This window comes from Colossoma macropomum, unplaced genomic scaffold (genome assembly GCF_904425465.1).
Source record: "Colossoma macropomum unplaced genomic scaffold, Colossoma_macropomum, whole genome shotgun sequence".
Classification (NCBI taxonomy): Eukaryota; Metazoa; Chordata; class Actinopteri; order Characiformes; family Serrasalmidae; genus Colossoma; species Colossoma macropomum.
Window position 1 is genome coordinate 10,953,971 of NW_023494788.1, and position 12,549 is coordinate 10,966,519.

Here is a 12,549-nt window from a genome sequence, read left to right on the forward strand (position 1 = left end):
GCAGGCTGGATCTTTTTGGGTGTTTTACCTCAGGCCAGAGGATCATGAACTCAATTTCTCTGTCCCTGTTGCAGCTGTGGAAACACTATTCCTTTGTCTTTCTCAGAAACTGCTGTGGTGTTTAGCTGAGAGTTTATATGAATTTGTAGCAGACACCATCTCTTTATTCTTTAATTTCTGCAGGATTTCTGCAGTTGAGTGATACAAGTATTGACTTGAGGATGTTAATAGTCTTTACTGAAGTACTGTGCAAAAGTCAGAGACCACCCCTCATTAAAATTCCAATCAAAATAGCCAGCAAGTGCAACATTAATTTTTTAGCCTCAAGAAAAAAGCAAAAATATACATAGAATTGCACAGAAACCTCAACAACTAAATATAATAGCATTTTAAGAATTTAAAGTGTACACTCTGCTTTTATTACAGCTTTTTTTCTTTTCAGGAGACTTTCAATTTTTCAGTTCAGTCTTAGAAGTTGGTTGCATTTTCTGTTTCTTGTGATCTGAGTAATCATCAGTCCATAAAATCTCATTTCAATTCTCAGATATCTAGTTCTGGTATTCTGTTGTAATTATTCTTTTTTGTCTATTTTCTCAGTAAGAGCTTCCTGGCAGCTACACATCCTTTCAGACTCATCGTGCTGAGTTGTCTTCTCACAGTGGAAGGATGGACAGAAACACCTGTGGATTTTTTCAGATGTGAAGCAAGAGGTGCTTGAGGAGCTTGATTTTCTCCTGTTTAGCTGATGGGGATAGTTTTGTTGGTCTACCAGCTCTTGCATGTTTCTTTGGAGTCCCATTTTCTCTGTAGCTTTTAATCAGTTTTTGAACTTCAGTTTTGGAAAGTCCTGTTTTTTTCATTTAATTTCCCCCTGCCTTAAACAAGTGAATTACCTTATTCCTAATATCCTGAAAAAGGGTTAACTTGTCCTTAATGGCCGTTCTGATCTTCTCTGGCTGTCTATGGCTTCAGCAGATCTGCTTTCCATTTAGATTGCCTCTAAACTTCAGATACCACTGTGAGTATCAGAGAAATGGAATAAATGATGTTCTCACATAAACAGAGCCAGCAGCATTCAAATGGCCAAATGTCAGGTTGCAGCTTCCTTCAGTTTCAGCCCATCCGCATCACACTGACTCAGTGTTTTCCTTACGACTTCCGCAACAATAGCATAGGCCCCTCTACTGACCTTCTTATGAGGAGGAAGCAGTTGATGTCCATTTTTGAGCAATGTCAGCATTTACAGAGGTGATTGGGTGGGTGTGTGGCAACATCGCTCTTGCCTCTTTTCCAAGGTAGGAATCTGCCACAAGACAGACAGTTGTGCTCATAAGTTTAGATACACCTGGCTGAATTTGTCACCACTTAAAACCAGTTTTAGAAAATATGAGGGATCATACAAAACAGATGTAGCTAATTATAATCACAGAAATTTGGGTATTACATAATCAAAATTTACATACCCTTGTAGGTTATGTTGGGTCTAAAAGGATGTGTAGCTGTCAAGAAGCTGTTGCTCAGATAACTCACTCTCAGAAATGTATATCATATAAAAAACTCTTCAAATCTTTCCTCTTTTTTCCCCTGACAATGAAAAATGAATAACTTGTACTTAAAGGGGAACTCCACCAATGTTTAAAAATTTCTGCATTTTTAAACAGTTGAGATGTAAACAAAGTCATTCAGAGTGGTTTAATGTAAAATGCTCTGCTCTTGATAAACTTATTTTGTCAGAATTGTTCCCAGTGGTGGTGATAGGAACCAGACGTCTGAAGAGTTTAATGCCTCTGAAAACTCCTTCACAGAAAGTTATTACATGAAATGGTTAGGTATATGCTGCCAGATGTCTGACACATTGTTTTAAAGTATTGTGACAGAATTTTGACTTAAAATGTATTTTAATCCATTTGTTTTAATTCATTCATGGCAGAGGGGTACATGCAGGCTGTTGCTAGGCCTTATAGTCCCCAGAGAAAACTTATTTTTTCAGATTTTCAATTATTTACCATCATTAACATTACATATAGAAATCCAGAAGGTTCACACGTGTGTTTATGCTTGTGTGGTAGACATTGTGAACCCTGGTTCCCATTACCACCACTGTAAAGAAATAAGTCTGTAAGTTTCTGAACAATGAACCATTTCACATCAAACCACTCTGAATGACTCTGTTTATATCTCAACCAATAATCTGGTGGAATCTGGTGGAATTCCCCTTTAATGTGTGTTTTGACTGGAAAAGAAATGGAGGGTCTCTGACTTCAGCGCTGTACGGTGCGTATGTAGCATATAAAGGTCGGTGTGAGGTGATCAATGCGAGCGGAGACCCAAAGGGGGCGTGGCCGCTCTGGTGATGTAAAAGCGCGGAGAAGCCGCTGCGCTCGCGCTGAAACTGTAAGCACGCAGAGCTGCTATCAACGCGTTGCTGTGGATGGAGAACGCTCTCTGAACGTCTCGTCGCGCGCAGCCATCCCCCCGCTGTGCGCTGTGCGTGATGGGTGAGGGCTGCACTGACCCGCGCGCTGCCCACTCCAGCCTCTGGCCGCATCTCATCTGTTTTATTCTGTTTCTCCAGTGCACTGCCTTCAGCCAGAACACAGGTAAAGCGAGCCACTGTTTACAGTCTGAGTGAAGTGCGCTGCTCGAGGCTGCGTGTTGATAAAGGAGCGGAGGCTTTGTGCTCCACACAGAGCAGCGTGAAGGCTTCAGTGTTAGAAAATGCTGTATCGGCTGCTTGGAAATGGTTTGAAGATGTCTGTCTTGCTCTGTGTCGATTCAGACTCGCTGTGGAGCTTCCTGAACACCGTGGAGCACTATGGGCTCACGTCGCCTCAATGGCTGAGCCCAGCAAGACACAAAAGATCCCAGATGAACACAAAGGTAAACAGTGTTGTTATAGATCCAACCTCAGCCTCATTTCACAAGGCATGTGAATCTCCTATAGTCTACAAACTAGAAGCCAGACAAAAAAAAGCGTTTCGGACTTTTAACTTGAACTTGACGTTATAGTTATACCTTAATTATGTTTCTTTTATTAAAATAAATGATTGAACGGTCCATTTCGTCACTACCAGAACAATCAAAACCTCAAGAAAGTTCACCAAATGTTGTAGCTAATCTTGAGCATCTTGAGCAAACAAAGCTTTGAACAGTTGCGTTTACATAAAATCAAAATATGTTTCATTAAAACTCTAAATATGTGTTTTGGTAATAACAGTTCTTAATGTTACACACTGATTTTCAGACTTTCGGACACATTTACTTCAAAACAATGGGATCTAACTGCTCACCATGTGGCCATGAGGGACAGGGATGCAGTCTCACTTCCTGCTCTAAAATGCAGGGGTGTTTGTTAAATGTGTTTCGTGTGTAAAACTGTGTTTCGGTACTGACATGAAAACATGGGACAGCAATTTTTGAGTTTTTTTATTTAAAATTTATACTCATGATAAATCTAACTTTTCCAGCTTCATTTTAAAAGAAGTCAAAAGATTCAAATACTGAAAAATTACCCAAAAAAATGTTAGTCAGTGTTATTTGAAATTTAGGGGTTAGGGTTTGGGACAGACACCTCCCAATAGATTACCCTGAGAATGATTATTTTGTATATATTTAGCTTACTAATATCTTAGTTAACACCTTGGGTTTAAATAGATCAGAACATAATCTTTGATCTAAATATCTAAGGTCTGAATATGTAATTTGTTTTTGCTGTGGTACTGCACTTTGAACTTCATTGGAATGGTCTAGCTACATATGACTTCCTGTCACACCGGCACATTAGACCAGTCACAGATAGCAAGGTGTGAAAATGCTCTTTTACTGGCATTTCCGTTGCCATGTCCAGTGATGCTAAGTCTTTTTTTTCCATCATCAGCATCCTTTAGAAGCAGAAGTCAAGATCACTGCAGAGGGAGTGGAGCTGGTTCTTCAGCTACAGAGAAATGAGTGAGTGGCTGCTGTGTGTGCACTTACAGTGATGAACATCTCAACTCACTCTAAGCTTATTTGGGCCTTGTTCCATTCACTAACTTTTACTTTACTTTAACACTTCTTCAGTGATGTAAATGCCAACAATGTATAGTGAAGCGACTCACAAATTTCTCAATATGATTGTGGTTATTGCACCAAGTTACTTAGACGTTACAACACGTTTTTAACACTGAAGTAAAAAAAAAAAACACTTCATTTTGCTTTTATTTTTTTGATACAAATTGGCAAAACATGACTGCAGCATCTGGTTAAAGAAGAATTCATTGGGATGCACTGATATGAGAATTCTGGGTCAGTGTCAGTATCTGATATTTGTAATGTGCATACTCAGTGTATATTTTATAAACATTTATAACATGTAGAAATTGTGACTAGATCTATCTGGTTTAGCATTATGAAGATATGTAACACTTATCTGTAGAGGGTTACAAATGTAGTAAGATTAATAAAATGCAGACATCTTGGTGCAACGGCTGTCTAAACATTCTGCTCTGCTGGAGTACAATCCGAGTGATGCCAATAAAAAACAAATATCTATACCCATATAATTCCAGTATAAGTGTGCATCCCTAAGAAAAATAAGTACTTTTCTTAGAAGACAAATAAATTTAAATTAGCAATTAGAAATATCATAGAGTGTTTTTCAGTGGAAGTTACAGTGAAACACTTACCATTCACATCAGTAACTGTGATATAAATGGTGTTTTATACAAATATTCTTATGGCGTAAAATCTAACTGTATTCATTTCAGAGCATGTACTGTCTCACGAACCCCTTATTAAAAAAAATGAATATTTATGTACACCCCTGCGGCAATGCAGGCACGGTAATCACTCTGGGGCTCATATCACAGGGGGCCCTGATGTTTTTATTTTACCTGGTCTTGTGGGGTCAGATTTGAATCTCATAACAAGAACGTTTGAGGCCAACCATGAGAAATTTTGGGTTAAATGTGGGCTGAGCCATAGACTTTTAGGCTTAGAACAAACCGTAAAATATCTAAACCAAGTCCAACTCTGAGTAGGGGGCGATGTTGCGCTCATTGAACACTGAACTTTTTTTAACACAACACGTCTGTCGTTAGGCCATTAATATAACGTAGGTTATCATGGCTGAACAGTCACTCCAACAACCTTGTGTTATTGATTGTCCTCTAGATGTTAAAAGGGCACTGATGAGAGGAATTTCGGGGCACGTTCTCTTGTTTGCATTGGATTTATCCACAATCCAGCACCAAAAAATTATCAAGTTGTCCTGAGATCGTTATGAGATCACATCGGTCCCCCACGAAACTATACTTGACCACTTATGTCACAGAGCAGGTTTTAGTGTTAAAAAGTGTTGATATTTCAGAGTTAAAATTTTAGTGTTGATGAGAGTTGGTTCTGGAGTTGTTATTAGCGAGCTGATAAAACTCTGAGCTGATAAAACTCCTTATCGGGGAGTTTAACCACACATCAAATTTCCCAGTGTTAAATCTACATGGAGTGTTAAATTCAGCACTTTCTCAGTGTATTTAGGTCCACACCAATATGCATTAGATACGCTTTATTAAGTGTTGGTATTTTACATCAGTTCAAGTGGTAAAATTTTAGCACTTTCAGACAATTTAACACTTTCAGTGTAGACTTAACACTGGCAAATTTGCTGTGTACAAATTTACACTGACTCTGGCAGCTTTAACCATTACCCCACATCAGAGCACCAGCTTGGTTGAGACATTTTATTATTATACGTATTTTTGTATGGAGTGGCCCATCCTTTTTTTCACTAGGACCCATAGGATCTTAGTTACACCACTGCACTTTGTTATAGAGTCTCAGTACTATAACAGTACATGAGTGCATTGCTCTGGTTTGGCTGTGTTGATTTTGGCTGGAACAGATGTCCATGTGTTGATGGAGAGTATTTGCATTGTGCGGTCACTCGGAGCCGTAGGGGAATGACAACTGATCCTGCTGGTCTGCGACACAGGAAGTGGAACATTTGGTGTTGCATGATTTTGCATCCTCCCCTGGTGTCAGTTAGCCATTATTGAAGCAGCTGACCAATCTAAGTGTTTCTGATGATCCTCAGGATACAGCTAAAGAGGAAAAGGCTTATTCTTCAGCTTTATTGAAACCTTTATAAATAAATGCTTCAGTTGTTCCTGAGGGAACTGGATTCCATGGATGTGTTTTGTTCAGAGCTCTGTATCTGTTGCCTCTAGTGATGCTGAAGTCCCTGCAGCTCTAACCTCCGTCTGATTAGCTCAGGTCCCATCATGAAAGCTCATTAGCAGATGGAAAAGCCTTAGAGACATGAGTAGAGCTCCAACTGGAGCATGACTCCACTGCGTCTGACCGCTGGGCCCTGGGGGCGGTGGGGGTGGTGGAGAGGGCGCACGCGACAGCATCTCCAAGTGCTGGCCGCTGGAGGTTTGTATGCTAAAAGGTACCTTGCACAGTGTTGTAAACATTAACAAAACGAAAAAAAAACAGATTACCAGAAAGGAAACTTTGGGATGGCTTAAATGGGCCTCAGTGTCAGGACAATATCAGCTGAAAATGCTGGAACAGATGTAACTCATTTTAAAGCTTAGTCCTTTTTAAAGGAAAGGTATCAGACATGCCGATACTCAAGGTTTCAGTATCAATATCAGAAAAGAAAGAGTGGTATCATGCCATCTCTACAAACCTTTTTAGCATTTTCAATTGTTCTTTCAAATCAGTATGATGCACCCAGCAAATAAGACGCGTAGCAGTTAACTGAAAGATCTTGCATATAGGAAATCTAAAAATAAATAGCTTAGTAATAGGGACATTGTTATTTTATGGACTAGAACAGTGGTGTCCAAGCCTTTCTGCAAAGGGCGCTGGAGCACATGTGATTAATTAACAGCGCTGGAGCACATGTGATTAATTGCTGAAGACGGAGACCAACTGATTAAACAAGTGGAATCAGGTGTGCTCCAGCTCATTTGGCATGAATACCTGCAGCCACACTGGCCCTTTGCGGATAAGATTGGACACCCCTGGACTAGAACATTGTTGTGGATACAGTGCTATTGATTCTTCATTTGTATACATCATATACATTCCTTAAAATAAAGGGCTTGGGTGTGTTGTCCTAGGAAAAACCTTTAAAGGGCCCATATCATGGAACACTAAATTTTCCTCTCTTTTTTTTACCATTTACCATTCACTTGCAGTCTTTAAGTCCACGTATGAAAAAAATAAGTGACAAAACAACCCATTTGTAATGCAGGGTTCTTGTGATGTCACAAAATCCAACTCTTTTATATATACCTGCCTATTTTGCCTAGAGCAGTATAGCCCTGCCCATTCATGTTGAAGTTATAAGGAGTGTTTCAGCCTGGACTGCTTTTTGAATGAAGCACAATACAGGGCAGCCAATCACAACAAAGGTAATTTACATATATCAGCCTTAAAGGCCCAGTAACAAGAATGGCCTGATTAATTCAAAGCAATAAAGAGTGGTCAGAAAATGGTCATGTAAAAAATAATTATGACTCTTTTTGGTGCATAAACATATGAGTGGACATCAGGGGAACAAATAAAATACAAAAAAACCTATAGAATATTTACATAATGTGGAGGTTCCTTAAACTTTAAAAAAAGTTTTCACACTTGCAGCTCATTTAAAGTGGTTCTTAGAAGAGCCATCCATCAGAAGTGGTTCTTCTGTGAATCTGAAAAACCACTATATTTGTCCAGCACTAGGCATTAGCATGTTTAACATAAAAAATAGCTGTTTCTGTCAGTGCACAGAGGGAAGGATGTGACAAGATGACTCTGTGAAGTATTGACGTCCACTTATCAAGAGTGAGCAACATCCTCTGAAGAATGGTGTACTCTGTGTACTCATTCCACGCAATACGCGTGAGATGTGTCTATAGGTGTATTTGCGTCATCATTTTAACTTTTAACTTCAAGCATTTAAACCATATACAGTGTGAGGAGATTCCTCTGAGGGTTCCTGTAACATTGTCAGGCTTTTCTGTAAGTTTTGTTGAGTTTGAGCAGCTGGAAGTGATTCTCGTTCATACAAGTATTGATAAACAGTGATGAAAAATTCATGCAGGTTGCTGTAATCTGACCACAGCTAACTCACGAATGCAAGAGCATTGCTGAAATGGAGACTGAGTGTTGTAATTTTCCTTTCAAATTTTGAAATTCTTTGTCCTCTCCGCCCATCACCCAAGTGCTTTACAACACCGCCCATTCATCATCGTAGGCACGCTGCCTTCTTTACTGATTATAAGGGCTCTAAGACACAGCTCCTATCTGCTGAATCATTAACCCTCAGAAGTCAGAGTTATCACCAGCAAACAGAAAAAAGACCAAGTACAGACTCAAGCCTGCTGATACACAATGTAAACGGAGCTCATTATGTAAGTTAAAGGAATGATTCACAAAATTTACAGTTCAGTTCAGTACGAAATAATCGTGTCTTGATTCAGTACAGTCGTATGCAAAAGTTTTGGTGCAGTGAATGCACAATTACTGTTTATTTGCTGGACATATTGAGGGAAAAATAAAGCATAAAATGTGACCTGTGCAAATATTATGGCACATTGTATATATACATACAGACATATGTGTGTGTGTGTGTGTGTGTGTGTGTGTACATACATATATTACACATTAAACATTATTGTAAACATGAACATTAATATGTTCATGTTTACATTTTCAGTTTATTAGAGCATTCAGTGTTATAAAGGTACATTATTTTAAAATAATAAAGCTAATATGTTAATCCTAAGTTTATATATGTTTATAATTATATGCTTAAGAGGAGTGTGCTATTTATCTCTACTCTCAGTTTTGAGTTAAAGAGAAAGCAGTATTTTCAGAGCAGGGCCTTGCTTGTTTTTTTTTTTATTGTACTTCATGCTATACTCAGTACTTTATTTTCTCCAGTCTGTTGAATGTATTGTTACCTGCATATATTGAATTGAGAGGCCCAAATCGAATGATACTATGTGATACATTGCATCATAGTATTGTAGTATTTCAGTAGTATTGCAAAATGAAAGTAATAGCTCTCAGCCTTTTAGGGAAACCTTGTCTCTACTTCAATACTGTCCTTTTTAAATAAAGCCACAAAGTAAGATGTGTGAAGCGTTTATTTTGTGAACCTTTGTTCAGTTCACCCATTTTCTAGTATTTTATAGCCTCTGTGCACTCTCTGTGTCCTCTTATTCATTCCTCTGTGGTGCTGTAATAGTAATGACACTCTCTCCCTCTGGTCTTCACCATTAACCTCATTCATCTTTATTCTCTCCCTTCCTCTCTCTTTCTCTCTCTGTCCCTCTCCATCTCGCTCTGCTCTCCCTCTCCACCCTCTTCATCTCTCTGAGAGGAGGTAGTCCATACTAATTGAGTTTCCGGTGTAATGCCCACGAGCACCGACAGCTCAGCATGCCAGACAACAAAGACAATATCTCTCTTACTTTTACATCTCTTCATATGAAAGAAATGAACAAAAACAGCAAAAAGCTTATTGAATTATAACTAGATCATATTACTCTTAATTGGGGGGTCGTCATTAGGACCATTGTGATTACTAAATTAAGAAAGCCAGACATCTGCCTTTGGTCAAAGAGTGCATTCTATTTTGTCGCCTAAAGGGCCTATAAAGTGGAAGACTGATGGCCTATATCATTTTTTCGAAATAAATGAGTTTGATGTAGTGTGTAAACTTTTTAAAGTTTCAAAACGTATCACTCATTTCATATCACTCATATTCACTCATATGTTTCAAAACATATTACTCACAATCCATATGTGGAAACTAAGTTCCAAAAGCTCATTTTGAATTCATAGTTTTCATGATGTCACGAAAACCAGTACAGTTACACAAATCCACCTATTTGGCCTACAGCAGTTTAGCTCCGCCCATTCACATTACAGTTATAAGGAGTGCTTTTTGAATGCAGCACAACACAGGGCATCAGAACAGAGCTCTTTAACATATATCAGTCTTAAAGACACAGCAACAAAAGCTACCAGTTTAATTCTAAGGTATAAAGAGAGGCTGAAAAATTGTTATATTAAAATTAAATAAGACTGTTTGTGATACTGCCCTGTGATGGACTGGCGACCTGTCCAGGGTGTATCGTGCCTTCCGCCCAATGACAGCTGGGATAGGCTCCAGCAGCAGCGACCCAGAAGGATAAGTGGTTTAGAAAATGTGTGTGTGTGTGTGTCATCTAACTGAGATGCAAAACAACCAACATTTAAATAAAATAAAATAAAACAACAGAGTGTTGTTATTATGTGATGTGTAGGCACAGCTAGCTTTCAAACTGGGGCAAGAGCAAAAATACAGGTGCATAAAACAAATTCAGCAAACGTGAGGATATCTTACTTATTACGCTTCAAAGAAAGCTGTTGAACTTCTAAAGATGTGGTAAATTAACTGTAAGATGTGATTAACTGAACAATAGTCTAAGATGCTCCACCCTCTCAATGTCTATTTGTATTGTTTAGCCCTGGAAAAGCTCTGATTAATCATATAAAGAATAAAGGGTAACACTTCACTTGAACCCTGACACATAATGTTGACATAACCATGCCATAAACATGTCATGGTATATATCATATGCTGTTATAAGTCGTCATAACAGGTTTTGTTCAGCAGGAGAACATTGTCATGTTACTATTACCCATAATTGTCATGACAGGTACGATGCTGTTTGGAGTCATAACAGCTTATGTCACATGCTAATTTTTCCTATGTACTCTAGTTAGTTGTAATGATCAAACATTATACAAACAGTGAGAGCTTTATATCATATTTCTCTGTTAATGTAATAGAAAACATTGAGTTGTCATTTTAAATATTACAAATCCCAGCAAGTGCTTTGACTTTCCAACTACAATTTACTTTAATTTACTTTATCTTGTTTATATTTATGAGGGCAATGCATTTTAATTAAAATTTCAGTAAATGTGCCAGTTTAGACAACTTAGATAATGTTCAGCTTTGAAAACATTAGTTTTGTCACATTCTCTCCTCCATAGCTCTGAGTGTGCTCTGTCTGCGAGACACTGCACTTGTCCAGAATGTAAAAAAGCTGAGGTGATCTCCAGGCATCTGTAGTTAGTGGCTGTCACCCAAACTAGATCTGTCTCAGTCAAGTCCAGTGCGTGTACTCTGTTGTGTGTGTATGTGTGTGTTGTCAGTGTCTCCAAGCTTTTAGCCTAATGAGTGCCTTTCAGGCAGGCTCTGGCCCAGAGCAGCCCATTTGGCCTGGTGCCATGCAGGACTGTGCTGACTCACACCTCAAACAGAGAATAAGGGACTGGACCAAGGATGGAGAACAGTAGATGGAAAACTCAGGAAGATGTTTATATGGCAGGGTTTCCCATCAGTGCTACTGGACATCTATGCTTAAGTTATTCATTTTTTCAAACTCAAGAAAAAAACACAGAAGCCTCAACAACTAAATATGCATTTTTTAGCATTTAATGTGTCCATTATTTGCCTTCATTACAGCCTCCCTTATTTTCCAGAGACTTGCTTTCAGTTTATCAGTGAAATCTGTGGGGATATTTGTCCACACCTCCAAAGTTCAGTCTTAGAAGTTGGTTGCAGTTTCTGCATTTCACAATAATCCCAATATTACACATTCAATGATGTTGAGGTCTGGACTCAGTCCTTTGTTTTGAGAACTCCAGCAGCTTCTTTGTTTGATTTTGATCTTTTTTGTCTATTTTCTTATTTTTCAGTAAGGGCTTCTTGTCAGTTACACATCCTTTCAGACTAATAGTGTTCTTACAGTGGAAGGATGGACAGAAACACCTGTGGATTTTTTCAGATCTGAAGCAAGAATGGAAGGAAGGATGGAAGCTTTAAGTGCTGTTTATCTGATGAGGGCAGTTTTGGTGGTCTGTCAGGTCTTACATGGTTGTTAGGAGTCTCATTTTCAGTACAGGTTTCAAACATTTTTTCAATAATTTTGTTGATCTCCAGTTTTGGGAACTCCTGTTTTTTCACTTTGTTTGCTTTCACTTTTCCTCTTCCTTATGCAAGTGGATTATCCTATATCTAATCTCCTCAGAAATATCTGTTGAAAAATGAATAACTTGTACTTAGTGGCTATTTTGACTGGAGATTGAACAAAGGAAGGGTACTCTTCTCACTTTTGCAGTCCTGTATGTTTTGAATGTTCAAAAACACTTTTCAGATAAATGTTTCTGTGAATGTTTAGACAATGTAAGGCACTCGCATGATACAACATCAACCATGTCACATCTGTGATTCACCAGTGAAAGTATTGTGATTGCGAAAGTATTACTGTATATCACAATTGCAATATACAGCAATATAATTGTGATAAGATATTTTGTCCATATCATGTGGTTGGAAACCCTTTTGTATTGTATCTAAGTGAACACATGGGTCCTTTTAGCACATGATCCAATTCAAACCTTGTTCATTGAGAGAGTTCATGATGGTTTTCAGTGTAGGCCTCAGTATACAGCCTAGAGGCCACTTGCCCTGTTATTTTCCAGGGAACTTTCCAGGGAACAAAGACAGGTGGT

At 38.5% G+C, this 12,549-nt stretch overlaps 1 protein-coding gene across 2 annotated transcripts in view; it reads left to right on the forward strand.

The window, feature by feature from the left end:
- Nucleotides 1-2,424: 2,424 nt before the first annotated feature.
- adam19b (ADAM metallopeptidase domain 19b) overlaps nucleotides 2,425-12,549 on the forward strand; it is a 39,381-nt gene continuing 29,256 nt past the window's right edge. For both annotated transcript variants that reach the window (XM_036568422.1, XM_036568423.1), the window contains exons 1-3: nucleotides 2,425-2,600; nucleotides 2,780-2,880; nucleotides 3,878-3,948. In XM_036568422.1, the coding sequence (XP_036424315.1) occupies nucleotides 2,495-2,600; nucleotides 2,780-2,880; nucleotides 3,878-3,948 (278 nt within the window). In that variant the 5' untranslated portion in view covers nucleotides 2,425-2,494. The remainder of the gene's footprint in view (nucleotides 2,601-2,779; nucleotides 2,881-3,877; nucleotides 3,949-12,549) is intronic.